Source organism: Emydura macquarii, unplaced genomic scaffold, assembly GCF_026122565.2.
Source record: "Emydura macquarii macquarii isolate MOO-44397 ecotype Brisbane River unplaced genomic scaffold, CSIRO-AGI_Emac_v2 contig_1897, whole genome shotgun sequence".
In the NCBI taxonomy this organism is placed as follows: domain Eukaryota; kingdom Metazoa; phylum Chordata; order Testudines; family Chelidae; genus Emydura; species Emydura macquarii.
The window spans coordinates 457,234-482,512 of record NW_027132034.1 but is presented as its reverse complement, the minus strand read 5'-3'; the positions used below and the strand labels follow the sequence as shown (position 1 = coordinate 482,512).

The 25,279-nt window shown below is 39.5% G+C and overlaps 1 protein-coding gene across 1 annotated transcript in view; it reads right to left on the bottom strand.

Moving 5' to 3' along the window:
- Nucleotides 1–421: 421 nt before the first annotated feature.
- Nucleotides 422–25,279, bottom strand: part of OSGIN2 (oxidative stress induced growth inhibitor family member 2) — a 37,562-nt gene continuing 12,704 nt past the window's right edge. The window contains exons 5-6 of the mRNA XM_067558255.1: nucleotides 18,748–18,839; nucleotides 422–3,680 (exon numbers count right to left, since the gene is read on the bottom strand). Of these exons, the coding sequence (XP_067414356.1) occupies nucleotides 2,627–3,680; nucleotides 18,748–18,839 (1,146 nt within the window). The 3' untranslated portion in view covers nucleotides 422–2,626. The remainder of the gene's footprint in view (nucleotides 3,681–18,747; nucleotides 18,840–25,279) is intronic.

Sequence of the window (25,279 nt, the reverse complement as noted above, 5' to 3'; positions counted from 1 at the left end):
TGAAAAATAAATTTTTTGCATGAAAGATGGACATGCTTTTTATAGTCTGAAGTTATTTTGTGAGTTACCTACCATAAATAGCTGAAAAACCTTCAATTTTGGATATGCCTCACCCTCAAGCAAAAGTATTGGAAGTTTGTTACAAGAACAAGCAGGTTCTTTAATAAACTCTTAAGCCTCATACTTAGGGATGTGCTAATGTAATAAAATCAAAATCTCTTAATTAGACAACTACAAATTAGGTATAAATTTTAAAATATAGTATACACGAGTACTGCAAAAATGAAGGGGAAAAATTATACTGCGTCTATTCCATGTTTGGTTATGTTTAAAAAAAAAATTGACCACAACAATTGAAACCAATTATTCATATGGCTCTTTGCTTTCCACATATAAAAATTGGTTAATGTTTATGTAAATACTAATGAAACAAGAGATGGCTAAATTCAAATCATGTGGGCTTGACTGGGAACAAAAGCAATAATTTAAAAATTTTGCCCTGTTTTATTCACATTGTTATTTATGTTATTGAATTGATTTTATAAATTGCTTAAGTTTGTAAGTTACACAACAAAGTTTTTAAAATGTAGATTCCTTAGCCTTCAATTTAAAATACTAAGATTTAAACTTCTGTGCCTTAATGCTTCCCCCATCCATACACAAAAGTCCGGATTCTACATAACTATACTAACAAACCTAAATGTTTGCAGAATCAAGCCCCAAGCTTATGAGTAAGCACAGACAGAGTAGGCATAACCCAGTCTGTTTGTGCCCATTACTGAATTAATGCAACTCAAGAATCACATGGTTGAGATAGAAGAATATGTTTATCACCAATTATACATGGTCAATGTGTATAAGTTATCAGGGCTCTTTTCTATGTTCTGTTTAGGTTCTTATACCTTGTTCATCATTGTGATCTCTTTGAGGTATTGAGCTTCCCTTTAATCATGTACAATGGCCTTTTTAATCCAAACTACTATTATATACTTCACAATACACTTAAGAGCAGACATTAATTAACTGAATGAGACAATGTCTTCTACCACATTAGATTTGAGTTAAAATGCCTGGTAATGGATTAAACTAAAACCGAATACTTATCCAATCGGGGTGCACATGAGTTCTAAATAATAATTTTCAGAACTAGCCAAGTATCTTACAATCTATTGTTTATCCCCAGCTACAGTGAATAACATTGGGTAGCGTTATAGCAGTTTATTTATCTTAAAATACTTGGGCTTCAGACTCTAGGTCTCACTTTAGAGACCTAGAGTCTGAAGCCTAGTGTGAAGCTTAGGCTGCGACTCCCTACAATCTTGTGTACAATCTACAATTGTAGTACACAATCTAGTACTACAGTAGTACTACAGTCTAGTGTGAAACAGGCTGTGCCTACCTACCAGTCTTGAGTTTCACTCCCATCCCGGTCACTCCCATACGTAGAGAACGATGATTTTGCAAGAACATTTCTATACAGACACAGTCATTTTGTATGGTGACAGTTTTAGACAGTGACTTTTAAAAAAAGAAATGAAGTGGTTAGAGACATCCTAGTGGTAATGTTATGTATTAACTTAGGAAAAAGCAGGAGTTGGTGTTTGGACGTAGGGGGCAGACATTCCCATCTTCCCTTACTATCTCCACCAGATAAGAGATCCCATTCAGTCTTCCCCATTGGTATTGTGAGAAAAATTGTTTGCAAGTTTTACAGTCACTTCAACAATATTGCCTTTTCTAACAGATTTTTTTTCAAAAGTACATTAGGTATTCACTATATTGACACTGTAGTAAGAGCACTTACATCAGCACTTTATTGTTTTACTGTAAACCAGAGTATTCTTGGAAAGTTACATATCAGTGTACTAGCGAACAGATCTCTATAAAATCCCAATATTATGATCTTTATGCACTTATGGAAGTATAGGCATATGCTTGACAAAAATATTAGTAGATTGTCAAATTAGCAATGAATCTTAAAGGAATGCTGTTCTGTCTTTTATCCCAGTACCAAATTCAGATGGATCTGGTTTAACTGTTAAGCCAATCTTTTTTTGCTTGTAGAAATCCTCTTTGTTTATTATAAAGACCATTTTACTAAGTGCTAAACAAAGGTTTATACAAGTGCCAGTGTTACTATGGCAAAATAAATAAAATCCTTGTTCCAAATACACACATTTGATTTGAGACCACAGATCATCATAAGGAGAGCTTTCTGCTCTTATAATTTAACTTAGATTTATAGTTTCATGATAAGTACGCTCTATGTGGTGAAACACCAAGAATAAAAAGCAGCTTTTGGTCAGACATTCTCTTTCCAGAGAGTAAATGTGCTCTTTCATTTGAGCAAGAGATCACAGGCAAGTCAATATAAAAGTTAGTCTCATTTAGTATCTGGAAGAAATCTGGTTAAAATTCCAGGTGGCGACAGAGCAGTTAAAACAGACCATATTTCTGTCTTTTGAAAAGGGCAAAGTACTGTAGTGTCAGCATCCTCTATCAGGCAATACAAGCGTGACTTGTATACATAACAAAAAAGAGGCTACTAATGAATTTAGCTGTCAATGAGTTGCTTGTTAGAGTATGCCTGTAATTCCATATATGAAAGTTTATATGACTGCATGTTTTAGGGGATCCCATCCTCACCACTGCCTCTTTCAACAATTAGTTGACGTTTCTTCTTTTGTCTTGTAGCCAAACATCGTGCAATGCCCAGTGCACCTCCTTTTAAAAAACGTACAAAATTGTCTCCAACCAGAGGGCCTAATGCAAAAAGATTGGCTTCTTTAGTGCACTCGTAAGTATATGGATCAATCTCAATAGGATTACCCTTGCATGTGATTGGCTGGTTTGAGTTATGACCTATCCCCTGCCCTTGGTCCTTTAGAAAGAACAAATTAGGGTGAGAACCTATCAGTACTAAGGCTACGGAGAATTTGAAGATTTTCTTCAATCCAGAGGCACTCTGCAGGACACATTTCATGTCTGGCTTGAAGGAAAGTACACGGTGCTCAGGAAAACTGGTGTAAGCAGAATGTAGATTAGAGTCCACAGCATGTGACTGAGTGCACATCATATGATAGACCTTATGGTACTCAGGATAAAGCTTTTTCGGTAGCTGTTTGAAAATTAAACTTGGATCAGTAACCCTTTTACGAAACACATGAATTACTGGGATGTTATTGTTGTAAGCACACAGTACTGCATCAGCTGCTGAGAGTCCAGCACCCACAATTAAAACAGGGTCTACTTTCCCACGTAGTTTTCCTTTGCTGATGGCAGCTCCAAAGTCAGACATGGAATGAAACACAAAGGGAAATTCTTCTCCTTCAACTTGAAGTCGGCCAGGAGAATCAAAGGTTCCAGTTGCCAGAGCCACATTTTCAGCAAAGAGGCAGAAGGGCTCCTGAGAACCATCTGTTGTTCTCTGATAACCTCTGATTTCCCAGTTTCTCTTGATCAGTGATGTCTGTACATCTTCCTTTTCCATCTGCAAATGTTGTGTTGAAATATCTTCACTCGCTTGGCTTTCATCTTCATCATCCTGTTCTCGGTAAAGTCTTGAAACAGATGTTATGTAAGCGTTGTCTCTGAAGTGCTTCTGGAGGCCCATGACTTTAACATACTGTTTATAATAACAAGCTATTTCCTCTGGCATAACTCTGTTACTCTTTATATTTCTGAAACAAAAATAAAGGCTTTCAGTTAACATTTAAGCTCTAATGGATGGGCTGAACATCACATTTGAAATATTGAGTGTATAGATTCAAATTTAAGCAGGGTTGACTCAGCCTTTCACTCTCAACATAACTCATTGAGTTCAATGCATTTTATTGTATGGAGTTTGAAGACAAGACTACACATTGCTCTTGTGATGTCTGAGAGACAAGATGGTTGAGGTAATATCTTTTATTGGACCCACTTCTGTTGGTGAAAGAGACAAGTTTTTGAGCTACGCAGAGCTCTTCTCTAGGTCTAGGAAAATTACTGAGTGTCTCAGCTAAATACAAGGTTGAACAAATAGTTTAGCATAAGTAGTTAGTACATATTCTAAGGGACCATTGAAGGTGAAGTGGCCTGTTGACACCCCTTTCATCATAGGACAAAAATGTGGGTTACATATTGTTGTAAAAGGCCATAAATCCAGTGTCTTTATTAAGACCAAGATTTTTCACGTCTAGCAAAGTTATGAATTTAACCTCCCAGACGTATCTTTTGAAAGTGTTGTTCAAGTTTCCTTTGGGGATGAGGACTAATAAGTCAGAGTGATCGCTTCATGAAATGTGTCTGGTTTCACCCACATAGTTGTTGTTGGGGCATTTAGTGAAGTGGATGAGGTACATCACATGTGATAGGCATGTGTACGACCAATGGATCTTGAAAGGTGTGTTGTGGGGGGTGCTGATAGCTGTGGAGATATGCCTGCCTCCCCCCCCTTGTCTCTAATATCCTGTGAGTGATACGGCTCCAACAACACTGCATACAACTTTTGATGTGTGGTATACAAAACAAGTCAAATTAAAAGAAAATTTGTTCACTAATTTTAAAGATGGTCAACAAGTTGAAATGTTCATGGCTTTTTTTGAGTAATTCACAATTAGTCATTAGATCATCTCAAATGAGAACAACAAACTCAGTTCATAACTTCAACATTACTGAAATGATGTTATTCAAACTTGGCATGTTTTGTAGCTCTCACTAAGACTTAAAATAAAATCTGAAGACTGTTATAAAGCTACATAAATTCCAGTTTGTTATATGTTAAGACAATTTATAACAAGATTATATTTTAAAGCATAAGTACCAGATGTCAGAACTAGTCAAGCTTTCAACCTAAACTCTGACTTGAGCACCTGATTTCTCAACCGTAACTGTGCATTAAGACTAGTGTTTTGCATAACATATTTTACAATATATGTACATTCTATACATATTTACATTTAGATATTTTGATTTAACTAAGAATGCAATGGCTCAGGCCAAAAGCTGCATTTTTCTCTACACAGTCCTGAGCCCTCAGCCAGTAAAACATAATCCTGCACTTATCCCACTGGTAAAAGTTCTTAAAACTAGAGCACAACAAAAGTGCTAATTTTATCTCCACAAAGCGTTGTACAAAACACTAATCAATCCTTACAACCTAGCAAGGCAAGTATGAGCTCAATTTTACGAGGAAACTGACTTATTGTTGTTCATTGTGGGGCTGTGAAAGTCAGTGGCAGAGCTGAGGTTAGAACTCAAGAACTGTGGACTCTTAGGCCTACACTTGCACACCAATCTGTCTCCAAATTATTTTGTTTCTATGGCTACTTCTTCCTCATCTGCCTCATCCAAGAAAAAGTCTTTGGGTATCTTTACTGAACACTCTCTTAGGACCCACATATAGTTAATTATATTAAAAAAACCCAAATATTTACATTAGTAAAATGTTAAGGTTGCAATCTCAAGTATACAAAAGTTAGAAATGCCAGAAATAAGGTTTCTCATGCAATCATAATTTGGCCCTTTGTGCATCTGCATGACAGAATCTTTAATTACATGATCTTATTTTTTCCATACGATCATTGCCTCACTCAGTATACAGGGTGGATGGTGCTCACTGAATGGCAGATGTTCAATATTTCTTTTTAATCCTCCTTATTGTGTGTGTGAATCCAGGCTTGCTGCTATATTTTTTGGGGGGAGGAGAAGGGGGAGGTGGTTGGTTTTTGTTTGTTTTTAAATAATCACTCACTATCCAAACTATGTGCTCATACAGAATAGTTCTCTCTTGGAAACTAGTTTTCTATTCCCATCTCTGCCAAAAGTGACTGTGTAACCTCTGATACCCCAACTGTAAAATGAGGGGAACTGTATTCGCCTGTCTCCTAAAACAGGGAAAGAAGACCTTACTTAATAACAAATGTTGTAAAGTGTACGGATTTATTACCACACCATTCAATAGAAGTGCTGAAACTAGAATTCACATTCTCCTTCTGGCGCCCAGCCCAGCCCTACATAGCATAGGTGCCAAGTTTTGTAAAGCTGCATGGATGACATTTTCCCCTAAGAATGCCCCAGACTAGTGGGAAGGGAGCCAGGAACCTATTCTTCTCACCTCAAAGAAGCAGGAGTCTGTGGGACCCATGGGTGACTAGGAAGTCTGCAGAAGCTAGTCAGAACATGAGGCAGTCAGGGCAGACAGAGCTGAAGAGACCCCATAGTTCTGAAGGGATAAAAGAGCCCGAGGAAGCCTCCCTATTCTGTCCCTGCTTATAATTGCCCTACCTTCTACCCCATTCCATTAGTCTTCCCAGCCTGTCCCCTTCTGCTCCTACTTCCCTCAGCCTGCTGTATCACTACTTCTGCTCCTGTCTCTCCACTCCTCCTCTCCCTGGTTTTAACCCTCTGAGCCTGCACTCCCTAGTCTACCCATAATCCCATGCACTCAACTGCTGTCATCTTTTCTCCTCATTACTTGGGCACCAGAAGGAGGTATATTGAAAGCACGGTCTTTTAGCTATCACTACTGCAGCAGTCCATGGAAGAAGCATAGCAGGAAATGTCCTATTCAGCTTCTGCGGCCCTGGGCTAGAACATGTCCAGTATAAACAGACTCTTCAAAGATTTTAGCAGCCAGCATACAACTTCTAAGATTTATATAACTCTGCCAAATCTGGGTGAATTGTCATAGGCACAGCAAAAAGCAATCCCTGATGCCACTTAAAGAAACAGTTGTAAATTATTTTTAAAAATATCAGCAAAACTATATTTCTCCCCAACCTCATTCTCAGAAGCAGCTGAACTGTATTTTGCTGAAATCTCCCACAAAAATTCAGCCTGTGCAAGGCACCTGGCATGGAAAATTGCATCCCAAATTGTTATAATTCAGCAAAGTTATAAGCCTGAGAAACATGGTCTTTTAATTTAAAGTGTTACAGAACACTAAGTATGTGTGTAGTTCCCAAATTCCACCTGTAATACAGCTGAACAAGTTCTTCTTGAGAATTATATTTAATCAATTAAAGGATATAGTATATCCATACAACTTTGGAAAAACTCATCTGGCACAGAAGGTGGAGGTGGGTTGGCTAAGTCCCAGAGCTCTGTGAACAAGTCTGAGCTGCCTATGGTATTTGCAGGAATAGAGGTGCATCCCAAAAATCTTAGCTTGCAGGATAAGTCATCCTCAGAAAGGAATGCACCAGGTAACAACTTTTCCAATACATCACCTGACATGCTAATATACATTAGGCATGACAGAAGTTTCAATGGTCTATTAATTTGCTTAAAATAATATGTATGGCTGCTGTGCTTTAAGAAAATTCTCTCTGCATAAACAACATGAGGAGCGGTGACATAAGCTATGCTGGAGGGAGAAGAGGAGGAGATGAGGGCAGGATGGGGTACAGTTTGGGATTGCTTTGAAGGATAAATTTATTAGTATAGTCCTAAAGGCTTGCTAAGGACAAGATGGGAACCAAGGGCAGAAACACAAACATGAAAGACATTTTGAATGGACATGAAGATAAGAAGCGAGATGAAAACTTATAATAATGTAGAAAACACATGGGAAATAAATTGAATATGGACAAGTCTGAGCAGTAACAATCAGAAGGAAAAGACCAATCTGTTACATAGAAAAAGCTATTGCCCACTTCTATTGGATAAATGAGCCACAAGTTAAAATGTTGATACATCATGGTCTTCAGAAATAGACTGATCCAAAAAAAGTTAACAGTTTGCACTGATTTTCACATTCCTACATTTATTTTTTTTGTTATGCAGTTCTCAAATTAATTACAAACATAGTAACAAAACTAATTTGACTTATGAAGAATGATTTGAGTCCAACTTTGTAGTTTTTGATGCTCTTACTCTGCATTTTTCCCCCTTACTAGCCTCTACAGGCACTGCTTTCCCTTTGCATCCAAAGCCAATTCCCATTCTCCATTTAAAAGTATTTCAGGCTGTGATGACGCCCTCTCCCCCGCAATCTCTTGGTATCGAACACAGCTTTCGCGGCATCAGTGCAGATCCTTATGAAGCTAACTAACTATACCATGCCAACCTTACTTCTGCGCTGCTGCTGGCGGTGGCACTACCTTCAGAGCTGGGCACCTGGTCGGTGGCTGCTGCTCTCCGGCCACCCAACTCTGAAGGCAAGGATAAAGGTGATCTCATGACCCCTCCCTCTCTCCTACAATAATTTTGTGATGCCCTTTGGGGTCAGGACACCCAAGTTGAGGAATGCTGACCAGAGTGATTATTTTTTTCTTTACGACAGCTAGAGTTCTCCATCCTATTTGATACAAACATGGTCACTAGGTTCTAGACCCTGCAATTCTCTTAACTGAGTGAAGTCTTTTGTAAAAGTGTCTGTAAGCTCTTTTTGCCTTTTTAATCCAATGTGGCTACAGTCTTCACGTCTGGCCACTTTGGAGATAGGCCCTCTTCCAAAATCGGAACAGTAGTTCTTTGTTGCCATCCCATCAAGAATTGTGCTGGACTATATCTAGTAGCTTCTATTGGTGTTGATCTGTAGCTTAGAAGAGCAAGGAATGGATTTTCCAGCTGTAGGGTTTTCTTGGCTGTTTGCACAGCTCTCTCAGCCTCTCCATTTGCTGGTAGGTAACGTGGGCTGCTAGTAATATGATCAAACTCATATTTCATTTAGAGTGACTTAAATTCTGCTGTGGTGAATTGTGGTCCATTGTCAGTCACTAGTTGTTCTGGAATGCCAGAATGAGCAAAAGTGCACTTCAGTTTCTTGATAACACTGCAAGATGTTATGTCTTTCAAATACATTTATATATACCTGGAAAAATAATCCACGATGACCACATAATGATGTCCACTGGAGTCACATAAATCTGCAGCTAGTCTCTTCCAAAGTCTGCCTAGTAGATATGTTATTAAAGTTTCTTTGCCTTGTGTTGGTCTTTTAGTTCTATCTTTGTCCTTGCTGATGCTTGGCCACTACACTGATTGGTTGGCCCATGCACGGCATTTAGTGAGTCCTTCATGGATGAGATTTAGGATTTCTCCTCTCATTTCGTTTTGAATTATGATGCAATCACCTAGACTCATGAGTCCATTTGACTTGCTTAATAATCCACATGCTGCAAAACAGCCATCACTTCCTTAGTTTCCTTTAGATACGTGGAGCAACCAACATTAAGATAAATTGGAACCTCTTGATGTGTGTCTTTTGAGGCTGCTTTCTGTAGCTGATGTAGTCTCATTTCTGACAGTAGTCAGTATGCAGCCATAACATGTGACTTTGTCATCTTTGAGCTCATGAGTGTTTGAGTGTGATGCTGGGCTCTGAGACAGAGTGCCTGCTACTACTAATTTTTTTTCAAGAACATATTTAGTAATTGGGTTAAATTGCATTAACCTTGTGCATTAACACTGTTTCTGTGGTGAACTGGCCTGTGCAGTTCAGACTACCTCCAGGGCTAGTCAGGGCTGTGTCAGGTGATTTTAGTTCTGGGAAAGGTTGAAGATGTTTCTAAGTCCCTTCTGATATGGCTATCACATCCACTTATGAGGTAATTTTAAAGTCAGTAGTCTTTCCATGAATATTCAGTTTCATTCTCCAGGCACGCTCTGTGTCATCACATTTGACAGATGCCAGAAACAATGACTCTGGACTGTCTGTAATCGTAATAAGCTCTCTGACTTCCTTAGTACAGCAAACAACTTTAAAATGTCCTTATTTTGTGCATTTGACCCCTTACACCTTTGTCTCTTAGCACATTACTTTTAGCACTCATGCAGTGTCGGTTTACAGCTTCTAAGCTAGTTTGTTTTTTCAGGTTTGTCAAGTTTGTTTTGCTGCTTCACAAGTTCAGACTGCTTTGCTATTTGGGTAGCTGCATTTAGGGTTAAGTTTTTCTTTAATTGTAGTTGCTGTGAAAGACTTATCTGTCAGGCAAATAATCAATCTATCCTTAATATTTTCATGTTGGACAGTCCCCAAATTAGTTTTCTGCCAATGCATGCAAAGCTCTGATAAAAAATTCAACAGATTTCCCTGGTTGTCGAATTCACTGGTGAAAACACATTCTTTGATAAACCAGATTTCTCTGAGGTATAAAGTATGCATCAATTCAAACGTAGCCAGAACTCTTTCATAGTCTTTGTGAGTGTTGTCAGTAATGGTAAAAGATTTAAAGATATGCTCTGCCTATTTCCCCATAGCCTAGGGGATACCTATATCTCTTCAGTTTCTCGGTGGAGTTTAGAAGCAATGCAAAACCTTGCAAAATGCTGCTTCCAGTCTCTCCATTTTCTGAGGCACTGAAGAGTGATGTTGATGAGATCCTCAAACCTTTGTTGATTTTTTTCCTCTTCTGTTTGCAACCTTTGTTGATACTTTCCTTCTGTTTCTGGTCTCCTCTGGCACCAGTTCAGAGCTACCTTTACTTCTGACACTATGTCATGTACTTCTTTTGTACATGGTAGTTTGCAGGGCTGCTACTAGCAAGTCAGGCTGTTGCACCAGACATACACTGGCTACAGAGCTTTATTTATAGGTATACCAGAGATGCATCTTCTATAAGATGCTTTAATGCACTCTTGGCTCTACCTATTTCTGTTTCTTGCATCTGAGGAAGTGGGTTGCAACCCACGAAAGCTTATGCCTGCAGAAATTAAATTTGTTAGTCTTTAAAGTGCTACAGGACTCTCGTTGTTTTTGCTGTATACAGACGAACACGGCTACCCCTCTGGAACTTTTCAGTTAAGGTGTGTTACACATGGTGGCACCTAGTGGTTGAATAGTGTAACACAGTTTAGCATTCTATTACAAGATGTGTTCCTCCTCTATGAAACTTGCTTCTGCCTGACTAGACAAAGCACCGGTCTTCCCATGGTAGAACCCATCTCTTTTTAATTCCTGCTAAAGCAGGGATTATGCTACCTATGAAATACTGTTATCCAAATAGGGGTTTCTCTGCTGGCAGAATGAAATATTCCCTCCCATCCAGAGTTGACTGCGTACTTGAGACACTCCTGTGCCCCATTGGTGTGGGGAGCAATATAAGTACTCCTTGCATGTCTGTTCAGTGCACTACTAGTAAGGACTCTGGACAGAAATTAAAAATGTCTCCTTTATTAACCTTTGTTCTTTTTAAATGCCAGTAATTTACACACAATATTTAAAATAAAGCAGCTCAGAAAATTGTCACAAGTTTCATCCATAACCTGTTGCATTGTAAAGCATATAGAAAATCCATCTATTATTTATAATACATATACCTTATTTTTGCCATTTGTATGTTTTGAGGTAGCTCCTTAAGCAGAATAGAAAGAAAATTCAGGGATGAATATAAAATCTGCAGATGCATTGTAGGCCCCTCCCCTGAATTTATAGTGTTGCATGGACCCCTGGGATAACTGATTATGGTTGCTTACCTAAATCAAGCTGCTGTGGTGGTGCTTTAAAACTGAAGAAGGTATAGATAAGTAACAAGTGCTGAAATATTTTTTCCATCTAATGATATTGGAGATATATTGTGCTTTTAGACAAATGTTATATTAGCTTAACTATTAATGTTTTTGTCTGGGAATTGCCTTTTTTTTTTTTTTTTAAAGAAAAGAAAAACTTAGTGTTCATTATGTTTCCTCCTAAAAGCATTTTGCAGTATTAATTTTCTTGAACAATTAAAAAAAAGAAAAAGAATCATCTTATTGCCATATATACACATGGAAACAAAATTCTTGTTTTACTTGGGAAATATAAATAAGAATCTACATTGTTAAGAGGTTTTTAAGCTGCGGCTTGACAAAGCCCTGGTTGGGATGATTTAGCTGAGGTTAGTCATGCTTTGAGCAGGGGGTTGGACTAGATGATCTCCTGAGGTCCCTTCCAACTCTAATATTCTATGATTCTAAGTTTTAAACAAATAAGACAGTTACTGTTGTTCTTTGAGATGTGTTGCTCATGTCCATTCCAAATAGGTGTGTGCTCACTGCGTCCACAGTCACTGGACGATTTTTCGCCTACTGGTATCCGTGGGTTCGGCTCTGGAGACTCCTGGAGTTGTGCCTTCATGGCTCCTTGTATAGGGCCATGCTTATTCCCTGCCTTTTAAGTTCCTTCTTGCCAGTTGGATCTAACAGAGGGGTAGGCAGATGGGTCTTGGAATGGACATGAGCAACACATCTTGAAGAACAGTTACAGAAGGTTAATAACCATCTTTTCTTCTTCGAGTGCTTGCTCATGTTGATTCCAAGTAGGTGACTCCTAAGCAGATCCATAGGAGGAGGGGTCAGAGCTCAATGACCTGCCAATTGCAATACTGCTCTACCAAAGGCAGCACAGTCTCTGGCTTGCTGAGAAATAGCATAGTGTGCCGCAAAGGTCTGAATAGATGACAACATCATGGCTCTACAAATGTCTTGGATCGGAATCAGAGTGAGGAACGCTGCCGAGGATGCCTGTGCCCTTGTGGAGTGAACTGTCAGCACTGGGGCCATTATTTTCGCCATTCTGATGCACGACGTGATCCAGCATGAGACTCCTTGTGACAAAACCAGAAGGCCTTTCATCCTGTCTGCTATTGCTACCAAGAGCTGTGTCGTTTTCCTAAAACGTTTGATATAAAAGCCCAAAGCCCACCCATCCAACATCCAGTGTATGTAACCTCTGTTCTCGGCTGTTGGCATGTGGCTTTGGATAGAAAACTGGAAGGAATGTGTCCTGATTTGAGTAGAACTGTGACACTATCTTTGGAAGAAAATCCAGGTGAGGGTGCAGCTGAACTTTATCTTTGAAAAAAAACTGTACAAAGAGGCTCAGACATGCGGGCCTTGAGTTCTGAAACTCTCTTGGCCGAAGTTATGGCCTCTAGAAAGGCTACCTTCCATGACAGATAGAGGAGCGAGCAGATCTCTAGAGGTTTGAACTGAGGACCCATCAGCCTCGACAGTACAAGGTTAAGATTCTATTGGGGAAACGGCTGATATGTTTGAGAATATAGTCTGTCTAGACTCTCAAGGGAACACCCCATCATGGGGTTGGCAAAGACCAAGCAGCTTGCTACACAAGGGTGAAATGCCGAGATTGTGGCCAGATGGACCTTAATTAATGACACTGATAGCCCCTGCTGTTTGAGATGTAACAAGTACTCCAAAATGAGAGGTATAGATGATAGAGCTGGTGAGGTATCCTTCCATGATGACACAATGGAGAACCTCTTCCACTTAGCTAGGTAAGTGACCCTGGCGGAAGCTTTTCTTCTGCCAAGGAGGTCCTCTCTGACTGGTTCTGAACATTCCAGCTCCAGAGGGTTTAGCCATGAAGCTTCCACGCCATGAGGTGGAGAGACTCTAATTGGAGTGGTGAAAGCATCCGTGATCTTGCGTGATTAAGTCTAACACCAGTGGCAGACTGATAGGAGTTTCCACTGAAAGATTGAATAGCATGGTGTACCAGTGTTAGCACAGCCATGCTGGGGCTACTAGAATTACAGAGGACCTTTCCTTCCTGATCTTGAGCAGGATCTTGTGAACTAGCAGGATTGGCGGAAACGCGTAGTACAGATGGTCTGTCCAAAGGATGAGGAATGCATCCGCGATTGATCCCAGGCTGTGATTCTGGAAGGAGCAAAACTGCATGCACTCTCTGTTGTGCCTCAATGCAAACAAGTCTATGCACAGAATTCCTCAACTTTGGAAGATGTCATTCACCACATCCGGGCAGAGAGACCACTCGTGGTTGGAGAAAGACCTGCTGAGGTGATCTGCCAACTTCTTTTGTGACCCGGGCAGGTAGGTGGCCTCTAAGTGAATCAAGTGGGCTATGCAGAAGTCCCACGATTTGAGGGCTTTCTGACACAGGAGAGAGACACCCTGTCTATTTATATAGAATATCGCTTTTGAATTGTTTGTCTTTACTGATTTCCCTTCCAGATGGGCTAGGAAGGCCTGCCAGGCTAACCGTACCGCCCTCTGGTCTCTCACACTGATATGGAGTGAGAGCTCTGCCTGGGGCCAGAGGCCTTGGGTTCTGAGAACTCCTAAATGAGCTCCCCAGCCCATCGCCAAGGCATCAGTGACCAGGGACAGTGAGGGGGAAGTGCGGAAAAGGGCACTCCTGCACAGATGACTGCGGGTTGAGCTACCAGCAGAGCATTTCTAACACAGAGGAGGGAGCAAGGCTACCCTGTCAATGTGGTCTCGGGATGGATAATAAACTGAAGCTAGCCAAGACTGTAATGGTCTGAGACACATCCTGGCATGCTGGATGACGTATGTGCATGCAGTTAGATGCCCCAGTAGTTTCAGGTAGTTTCGGCCGTGGTGGTGAAGTACTGCTTCCACTCTTCCGTGATGGAGCATATGGTCCAGAATCGAGAGTCCGGGAGATAAGCCCTGGCCTGGTTTGAATCTAGCACGGTTCCTATGAATTCTATTCTCTGAGTAGGGGGTCAAAGTCGATTTCTGCACGTTGACCAGGAGACCCAACCTGACAACGGTTGACCTTATCAATTTTATGTCTGCTTCCACTTGTTCCCTGGAGCGACCTTTGATCAGCCTGTTGTCGAGGTACAGATAGACTTGTACCTTCCACTTTCTAAGGAATGCATCTACAACCACCATACACTTGGCAAAGACTCTGGGAGCTGCTGAAAGGCCAAATGGAAGTATCATGAATTGGTAGTGAGTCTGGTTGACTATGAATCAAAGAAACGCCTGGTAGAAGTGGGATAACTGGCCTAAAAAGAATAGGGGTGGAGGATCTGAGTCCTGGGTCAGAACGCCGTCCTCAGGTGCACCCTCAAAATTATGGTTGAGGCTGGAGGATTGTCTTGCCAGACCTGCCCCAGGGCTGGTGGAAGACTGAGAGGTTTTCTTCCTATAATTCCTGTCTCTTTTACAGCTGTACTCCTGGATCTGTTGGGACTGGTAGAACCTGGTGTGCTCCGAGCCAAGGCTGACGTACTGGGTTTTGGCTCGGCCAGACCTGGTGGTGGCCGGAGATCAGCGTCCATAAGAATAAACTTCAGTCTCTGGCTCCTCTCTTTCTTCATCCTTGGGTGGAATTCCCTGTAGATCTTACAGTGATCCCTCTGATGGGTCTCCCTGAGACACTTAAGACAAGGGGTACGGGGATCGCTCCTGGGCATGGGCTTTTTACAGGTCCCACACAGTTTAAAACTGGGAGAATAAGGCCTGCCCTAGCCCTGGGGAACGGGGAGGTGACCGTGATAAGTGAGGTCTTAGCTAACTACAACTAATTCAGACTATTTAACTATTTACAGGTGACAGTTCGATAACTGCTAGAGAAGGGGACGCTTGCAAACCAAGAATAGGTCGATTTTCCAGCAATCATCATGGGCAGTAAGGACTGAAGAGCAGGGCAGGTAGGTAGGTATGTAGAGGTAAGTCAGCAGGGTCCTATATAGGGCTCCATGAAGGGGCCTATATAGAACCCTATCCAGAGCGCCATGAAGGCAGACTCCAGGGGACTCCAGAGCCGACCCTACAGAAACCACTAAGGGAAAAGCCTTCCGGTGACTGTGCACGTAGCGCGCACACCTACTTGGAATCGACATGAGCAAGCACTAGAAGAAGAATAAAAAGTTAACCTGTGCATAACAGTAAGCTTATATGAATTATAGGATAGTAGACTGATAGGGATGCCTGGTAGGATTTTCGAAAGATCTCAGCACTGGCTAAACTTTGATTCGGTTGAAATCAGTGGGAGCAGTTATTTCATCCTCTTCCATAAATACTATAAGCTTTTCATGATGACCTGTGTGTTAAATTCATCTATATTTGATTTGTTTATATTCTAATTTTCTGTTATATTTAAATTAAAAATGCTTACCTCTGATATGCTACACTTTTAATTTTTTACAACCTAATATTGTAAATGTACCACTTAGTTGTTATAATCTTATTTTTAAAATATTTAGTTCTGTAAAACATGTACTGTCTCATTTTAAATCCCTTCATAACAAAGGTCACAATGCCTCGATTATCTCCTGTAAATATCTTACCAGTGTTTTCTGAGTAATAACAAGCACCAGTATCTTGCTAATCCCACACGGGTGAGTGGTAGACCCTTTGTAAACATTTGGTAAACAAAAGTCATTATTGTATGACATAATATTGATATTGGACTCCACTATGTCTCTTGATTACCATACTGAATAAGCTTTAAAGAAGCAGCAAAGTCCTTGCAGCCATTTAAAAACTTTTGTTTTCACTTACAAAAGGCATCTGACCACGAGCAATGCTCACTCATCTTTTGAAACTGAAAACAAGGTTTTTGAAGTGGCTTGCAAAGAGCTTGAGCTAAATCCAAAATGCTAGTCAGGTGCTGGTATGGTAGAATTTATTGGTTCTACTACACAGATCCAAAACCACTGAAAATGTTCAGGGGGTGAACACTGGAGATTAATATTGCTCTTCTTTTATTAAAAAATTCTGGATTTGGCCCATTCATAATTAAACAATATTTGTTTTCCTTTAAGACTTAAGTGGAATGTGTCTATTGTGCATACACAAAATGTATGGGGCTCAATCTTGGCCTCTGTTTGTATTGGCACAGTCTCGGAATAATATCCTTACCTGAGCTAGTAATAAGCTACAGCCAACTGTGCATTAAATGATCTTAAGGAAGACATATCTCTGGTGAATCTCGCTTTAAAGGAAGCTCTGTAGCCAGTCCATATATGGTACAAGAGCCGAACCTGAATGTAGCAGCCCTGCAACTTATCATGTACAATAGAACTACATGACCGAGTTAAAGTGTAAAATACAATGTATTCTGATCAGTACCTCTAAGAGAATAAATAAATAAATACTGTAAGTGTGTTGAATATAAATGAAAACAAATAGGAAGTTGCCATCTTGATCAGGACTTTTTCATTGATTTAAATAGGATATGTATGACCAAGAGCATACATGCAAAGTTGAAAGGATAACTTAAAAAAAACCAGAAGCATAATTAAAATACGTAGACCGTACAACTGTGAAATTATGCTCTTTTATGCATATGTGATTTGCATTCTCAGAGTGGACAGCTTTCTGGGAAAGATTAGTATAAAGGAAGCTAACATGAAAAGATATGAAGAGTTATAAAGACAGTTAACTATCTATTTCTACTATATATATTTTAAAAATTCAGTGATTCTTTTTTAAATACCCATTATTGGTTTCCTATCTAAAATCCTGATCCTGCAAAAACTTAACCACATGAGTAAATGTTATGCATGTGAAAACTACTATTTAAGGCTGTGAGAAAGTTACGTACAAGTGTAAGTGCAAAGGCATAAGGCAAAACTAATCACTGCAGTTTTCCTTTAAAAAAAGAAAAGCCATGAAGTTGCAAAGTCCTCAAAACTCCCTTTTGCCCTTGCATAAATCCTCATTCCCAGAAGGGCCACAACTGAGAGTGCCAAGTCATAAAAGAAAGGGAGACACTGGATTTCTTTTCCCTTCCCTTTGCCAGAAAGAAAGGAAAAAAAAAAAAAGTTATGCCCTGGTTCTCTCTCACCTTTTTGACTATAGCCTTTGACGCATGATGTGTCTCAACCCTCCCTCTCCAGTCTGTGTAAAAGAGCCAAAACTATCATCTTCCATTATTCTGATCACATCCTCACCACATGAGTTCCCCCATTGGAGCCCTATCTTACTGTGTACTAAATTCTAGCTCCTTAGCCTCACCTATTAACCCCCACCACAGTCTTCCCCCTACCAACATACCTGATCTAATTTCTCTTAGCACCCCCTTCCCCTGCCATTCCCTCTTCTGCTTCTTATGCTCTTTCCAACTCTTACTCCTCCATTCAGTTCTTTTTCCACTCTTTTGTGCTCTTTCATGCTGCCTTCTATATCCTAAGTCTCCTTTTCCTCATCATTCTCTTCCTTCAATCTCTCCTTAAAACCTCTTCAAACAGATGTATCCTCATCATTAATAATTCCTACGCCTTCTATCTATGAGCCCAATCCTGCAAACACTACTATACATAGTGTTTATTCCCAAGAGTAATGCCATTGATTTCATGGTAGTAAGCACTTTAACACAGTAGACTTATAGGACTTGTTCGTAAGCACAGCATGAATTAAGAGTACTAGCAACTGCTTTTTAATTAAAAAGCAAGGCTGTAGCTATGATTTCAGATAGTACTAAGGTTCATTTTTTAAGACAGGGGTTTTAATCAGCACAATGTAACTACTCCAAATATTAATCACTTAAGCATTGATACTCCAGAAACGTCTACAAAACACAATCCATTTTTAAATATATCATTTGGCTCATACTTTATAATGGGGCACTATTATATTTATATAATATTTGTTTTGAAAAGCTACTGTCAGATCCACTTTAAAGTGGCCCTGAAATTCCATTCAGTAAACTTCTGAGAGAAAGAGGAGTTTAAAAGAAAAAGACAAGAGTGACTAATTTCATTTTGGCATAATAGCATGAGAAAACAAGTGAATGACCACATGCACTTGTTGAAAACTTTCAGTCAGAGACCTTGAATAACAAGATTAAATACAAAGCAAGTTTACCAATCTGCTTTATGCACACACAAGTTTATAATTAAGACAATTTTCAGTTGAAACTATAATGACCAGTTTCCGTTTTGTTAAATAAAGTGTACCACTGTGTAATGCATTCAAGGAAAGAGACACGCCCCTGTAATTATTAAAATTATTATCTAGGTTTCACATTTTTAAAAAAAATTCTATTTACAACAGTCACATTTTATACATCTATCACTTTAAGAAACTTAGTATCTTTACCTGCGTTTACCAGCTGCCCAATCCTTAAACTTGAGTCCTGGTAACTCCATCCAGTCCCCAAAACTGATTGTCAGCATGGAATCTTCCATAGTCTACAGGGATAGGAGAGAGGAAAAAAATCAAACTAAATCTGTCAGGTACATTTTAAAATTATTTTATAAAAGTATATTTCTTCTAAATATTGCTAAAGTGGTTCCACTGCAGTTATCCAGAAATAAAAAGGATGATGTTCTATCAGTATGTGGACTGAAAATAAAACAAAATTTCATATTACAATTAGGAAATAAAGTATTCAGTTTGATCATGAGGTCTAATAAATAAATTTATTGGCAAATAGCAGAAGAATTACAGATGAGGAAAGTACAACTGGAAAGAAAAGATAAAAAAAGATAAAGCAAGATATTGCAAGCATGGAACTAGAAATAAGAAAAATGGGTGCTGGGACACCAATAAAATAGAAATATCTAAGATACAGGACTTTGTTTAGTAGTGTCTGGTCACAATAAAGGAGCAAAGGACAGGTGGACAACAAAAGAGGGGTGGTGATAGAGAGCACCATTACAGTACTGTCACACTGGCTGGGGGGGGAAGGGGGCATTTGTTATATTGTTTAACATCAATATGTCAAAATTATAATAATTCATGTGAGATAGGCCATGTCAGGTATAGTTAGAAAGGCTATAATGTGCTAAGTAAGATGATGATGTTTATGTTCATGTATTATATGTGAGATGGAAGTTATGGATATGTTTGATATATCAGCATTTCAAATTGTGCTGTCTGGGTAACAACTCAAACAGGATGGCTGCAGGACAATAGCCTGCTTAATGGCCCACTAAGACATTCCCAGGTGCAAGGGGCCCAGGGGGAGAAGTCAGGAATATACCTGAGGAGTCACCAAGACTTGCCCATGTGACTCTGGACTACTTGCCCATGTAACTCTGGACTCCATCTTAGTTCCTGTAAAACTCCACAAACAGCATGGCCAGGGCCAGGAGGTATATAAGGCAGGGGCCTGGGGAAGCCATTTTGTCTTTCAGTCGGGATTCAGTTTCAGCTACCAACCTACCTCTGGATCAATTATCTGCAACTGAACTAAAGCTGTGAAACAAAGGACTGAGACCCATCTAAGTACTGGATGTATACCAGAGGACTATACAAGCCTGCAAACTCCACAATTCTTTTAGAAACCTGATGTGTATGGACTTTCAAATCATTTGTATGGATCTGATTGCTCTAATCCTTTAACATTTATCTTATGATTTGTTTCTTTCTTTTATAATAAACCTTTAGTTTTAGTTACTAAAGGATTGGCTGGCAGCATGGTATGTTGGGCAAGATCCAAACTTATATTGATCTGGTACTGTGGCTGACCCTTTGGGATCAGAGGGAACCTTTTTAGTAAAGAGCATAGAGTTTAAATAACTGGTCTCTTTACTGGACCTAGTGGCTGATTGGGAGCCAGAGACTGAATTGTAGTAAAGGGGGCTGTGTGTATTTGTGTTCTGGCTTCTTGATAACCGGATTGGGAAATTAGAAGTGCAGTTTGTGGCTGGTTGGGAAGTCTGACTTCAGTGTCACCCACCAGAGCTGGGAGAATCTGCTCTCCTTTTGCAGCCTGCCCTGACCTTGGCATTTTCAGGTGGCTACCCTAGGCACAGAAGAGCCACAAGTACAACCCATGTTCAAAACTTTAACGACCAGGACAATTCACAGGCTCAATATTGTGGCCAAGGTCAGAAGTCCCAAAGGTTAGAGGTAGTTTGGGTCCCTAAGGATGAGGGAAACAGGAATACAAACAGTAAACCTCATCCTGCTTCCATCAAAATCAATGGAAAAAAAACTCTTAATGATTTCATTGTGTGCTAATCAGACTCGATATATGATGTACATATAGGGAAAAATATTACAGCAAAAAAATCAATAGAAAACAAAGGGCCAAGTATAAAAAGGGATCCTATTACCTAGAAGGGTGGAGCATTAGATGTGTTGAACATAATGTGCTGAACGTAATAAGATTCAAAAGAAGCTATAGAATGGAATATAGAGGACTAGTACAGAAGCCTCCGTTTTCTCTCCCACCTTTTGTCTATCTTGCATATTAAGGTTGTAAGATCCTTGGGGTAGAGGTTGTCTCTTATTATGTGTTTGACAATGCCTAGGCCGCTGGGGCACTTAATGTCAGTTTGGGCCTCTAGGTGCTATTGTAATACAAATAACAAAAACTAAGAAACCTCTTGGATAACACGATGAGATAAATCAGTTCTAGAAGTGGCATCTTACAGAATGATACTGGAGGATGGACTCTCTCTTCTTGTTACTTGGGAGAGGTCAGCTTCTGGGGCATTACACAGCTGGAAAAGCGTTCTACCCATTTATTATTATTTGCCCCATTGAAGAAAGTGCATTGCATGGTTCTGGGAAGCACAATCATTTTTTTTAGTGTCTAAACTGCACGATCTTAAATCGGGAAGTGTGAAAGGACATCAACATGTTTTAGAAGGGAAGAACAGTGGAAGAATATATGCAATGAATGTATGAAACAGATGTGGCTTGGCCATTATAATAGATAAATATATGAATACATAGAAACTACGAGGTAGAAGCAGTAAGATTTACACTATTAGGAAGAGTGTTGAGAGGTGTTGCAAAACTGTCCAAGGATGTCCCCGAGAAAACAAGCATCTTTTCTTCCCCTTCAACAACACTGCTCCTCCTACATACACACTATTAAGGGTTTTCTTTTGAGATATCCCATTATGTTAGGTAGTTTTCAACAGTTATTTAGGCATATAACCTTTTGCACTTCTACAGTGCCCTCCATAAAAGGATGAGTGCTTTGCGAGACAGATCCCAAATCCCATATAATTATGGAAGAAGAAAAACATAAGGCATTGATCATTGTTTTATAGAGTTTAAGGCCAGAAGGGACCATTAGATCAACTAGTCTGACCTGTATACACAGGTCATTAAATTTCACCCAGTCAACCAATAACTTGGATTATTAGAATAAATCATTTCAGTCCTCGGAACAGATGAAACTGTTGTGTGCTACAGGCACAGAACAGGAGAGACTGAGGCACCATCAATGCCACAGCCCCTGCAACAGCAGGGAATTAATTAGGTGAGATATGCATAGAGCATCTCTGCAACCAATCCATGCTCCATGCTGCAGAGCAAGATGAAACCTACCCAAGGTCCCTGCCAACCTGACCTGGGAGAAAATTCTCTCTCGATCCCAAATCTGGAGATCAGCTTGAGCACGTGAGCAAGACACACCAGCCAATCTTCTAAGAAAGAGGATCTCTCTAGCACCTCAAAGTACTGGTTCACCCCATTCAATGTCTTGTCCCAGTTTGAGCCAATCCCTGATGCTTAAGAGGAGGCAAACAAACAAAAAAAAAACCCAAAAAGCAAAAAAAAAAAAAAAAACCCCAATTTAGAATATTTTAATCTGGCCAATTGTGCATTAGGGGGAAAAAATACCCTCCTGATCCTTGCAGGTAACTGACTGAAGCCCTGAAGCATGGAATTTGATTACAGTTAATCTTAATACAAAACTGTAAATATTATGAGCAGATTAAGGGCAATGCAGAACTTCCTGTTTTCTCTATGGCCAATGAAGTTAGAGAATTAACAGGAGTATTCACAGACTTGGATACCAGAAGGAACTACCACAACCATCGAGCCCCACCCTCCTTATACTTAGGCCATAGAACTTCTCCCAGAAGATGGATTAAAGAATATATTTTAGAACATTATCTAATCTCATTTTAAAGACTCAAAGCAATACTGAGTCCACCACCTACCCAATAAACTTTCTTGATATTTAATCACCCTTACTGTTAGGAAAATGCATCTTATTTCAACAATGAATTTGTCTAATTTCAATTTCCAGCCATTGGATCTTGTTATGTCTTAGTCAGCAGGTTTGAAAAGCCTCCTACATTATTAGGTATCTTTTCCACATGCAAATACCTAGACAGAGTGAGATACAATGGATAGATTGAACGCCTTTAATTGTATATCCTAAATCTTGCTTTCCAACCCCTGGATTATTTTTGTGGTCCTTCTTTGAACTCTTTCCAATATTTCCACATCATTCTTGAAGCGTAGACATCAGAATTAATCAATGCTGTGCACAGAGGCGAGAACACTTTCCTACTTCTAAATGATATTTTCCTTTTTATATATCCAAAGATCATATTAGCCCTTTTCACCAGAGCATTGTACTGAGACCTCATGTTAAGGCCATTATCTACAATGACCTTCCTACATCCTTTTCCAAGTCACTGCTTTCCAAGACACAGTCTCCCATCCTGTAGGTATAGCCTGTATTCTTTGTTCCCAGATATATTACCTTGCATTTGACCATATTAAAATACATTTTATTGAATTGTGACCATTTAACCAGGCAATTCAGACCACTCTGTAACAATAATCTGTCCTTCTCATTATTTAGTACTCCATCAATCTTTGTGTCTTCTGCAAACCTAATTGCCAAAGATTTTATATCACTGTTTAGATTTCTGATAAAATATAGATAGCTCTAGACCAAGAACTGATCACTGGAGGATCCTGCTAGAAACAGGCTCTCTCACTGATGACTCCAATAACAACTACATTTTGAGATTTATCAGTGAACCAGTTTGTAATCCATTTAATGTGTGTCATGCTAGTTCCATATCATGCATATTTTAAAATCAAAATGTCACATAGTACTAAATCAAATGCTTTAGAGAAATCCAAGTACACTGTATCAACACATTTGTCTTTATCAACTAGACCTGTAATCTTGTTTAAAAAAAAAAAAAAAAAAAGACAACAGGTTTTTGTTTGACAAGACCTACCTTCCATGAAACCATGCTGACAGGAATTAATTATATTTTTAACCTAAAATTCTTTGTTATCTGTTCCATGAATTTAGCTGGGATCACAAAATCAGCTAGAGTAGGGAGAATACTGAATTGATGGTTGGTGGTGTGTATACACGCATGAACTTTGAAATTTTGCTTAGACACAAGAACACCACATCTCTGAATTTAAACAATAGATTAATTAGTTAATGGCTTCTACAGTATCCTAAATGAACATGAGGTGAGATATGGAAAAGAATCTTAATAAAAGAAAAGTTATCAAGCCATATTTATAAGCAAAAGAATATAGCCAGAAGGAAAGTTCCCTGTTAAACTAAGCTGAACATTGTTTTGTTCCTCTTCTGTTAAAATTTGCTTCCTAGCATAGAATTCAGAACAAACAGAGTGTTGCAAATATGACAATAAACAGGTTACCACAGTTGATAACAAAATAGAAGTCCATCCATTTTATCTGCCCTGAACTGAATTTCTCAGGACTACTGCTAATGCAGTGGTTCCCAAATTGTGGTCCATGGACCACATGTTGTCTGCAACTACTGCTTGTGATTTATGAAGAGTTGGCTGTTTGCATGAGCTGATTCTCTTCCTTGTTTCCAGCTGCTTTCCAGCTGTAAACTGCATTACGAAGACAGCCAAAAAAAAAAAAAAAGAAAAGAAAAGAAATACATGTAAAAACTAATATTAGGAAAATAAGCAATTGCTAAAGCTGACATAAGGATGTTTTGCAATTGCTAGTGGAAGAGGAAGTAGCCCAGACAACATCACGTAAGCAGGGAAGTGGTCAACGAGAAATTTCCTCTATTAGTGATCCATTTATAAAAAGGTTTGACAATCCCTCTAACAGATGTAACAAACAAACATAGGCATATGTTTGAGACTACTGTATCAAATTTATAAATGTTATCTACACCTCTGTGGGCCAGGGATTGCATGCTGGCTGGCTGGGGGGTTACCGAGCTCTGTCCAGGAACTATAATCAATTGGGGTGGGGGTGTGTGTGTAATTACTGCAGATGCTGGGACAGGCATATATCCAGAGAAGTATCACCCTGTGTGGTGAATAGCCTATACTGATTCAGACCAGGCTCAAGAGACCTGGGAAACAAAGAAAGAACTTGTGGTATCCAGGGCCAGCGTGAACTGACTAGGGAGAGGGACTCATTTTGATCCAGCAAACTGACATGAACTTTTAACCAAGTGAGGAAAAAACTCTGCTGAAGGGTTTGAAGGACTGGAATCTGCCAAGGTCTCTATAAGAAAGATAAGAGACCTTTAGTAAGCTTAAGTATGCATTTAGACCTTTTGTTGCTTAGGATACATTTTCTCTGTAATGCCTCTGACCTAAAAATAAATTTACTGTATTCTGAGTAAGTCTGTTTGGTCACTGGTGAACCAGTGTCTTCACCCTTGAGAGAGCGAGTATGAAACTGCAGATGCTGAGCTAGGTCAGCCCTGCTGGGATAATTAATGAGTTGCCAGGAGCTGCAATCTAAAGCCTTGGTCTGGAGGGAGAGGGATGCAGGTCCCTGCCCAGAGAGAGGTGACTGTTAGAGGCTTGAGACCTAAGGAGACATTCCTTGAGCAGACACGGAGAGAGTCAAAGGTACAGTTACCGCAAAATTATGACACAATGTGGTAATGGAACAAGCAACAGCC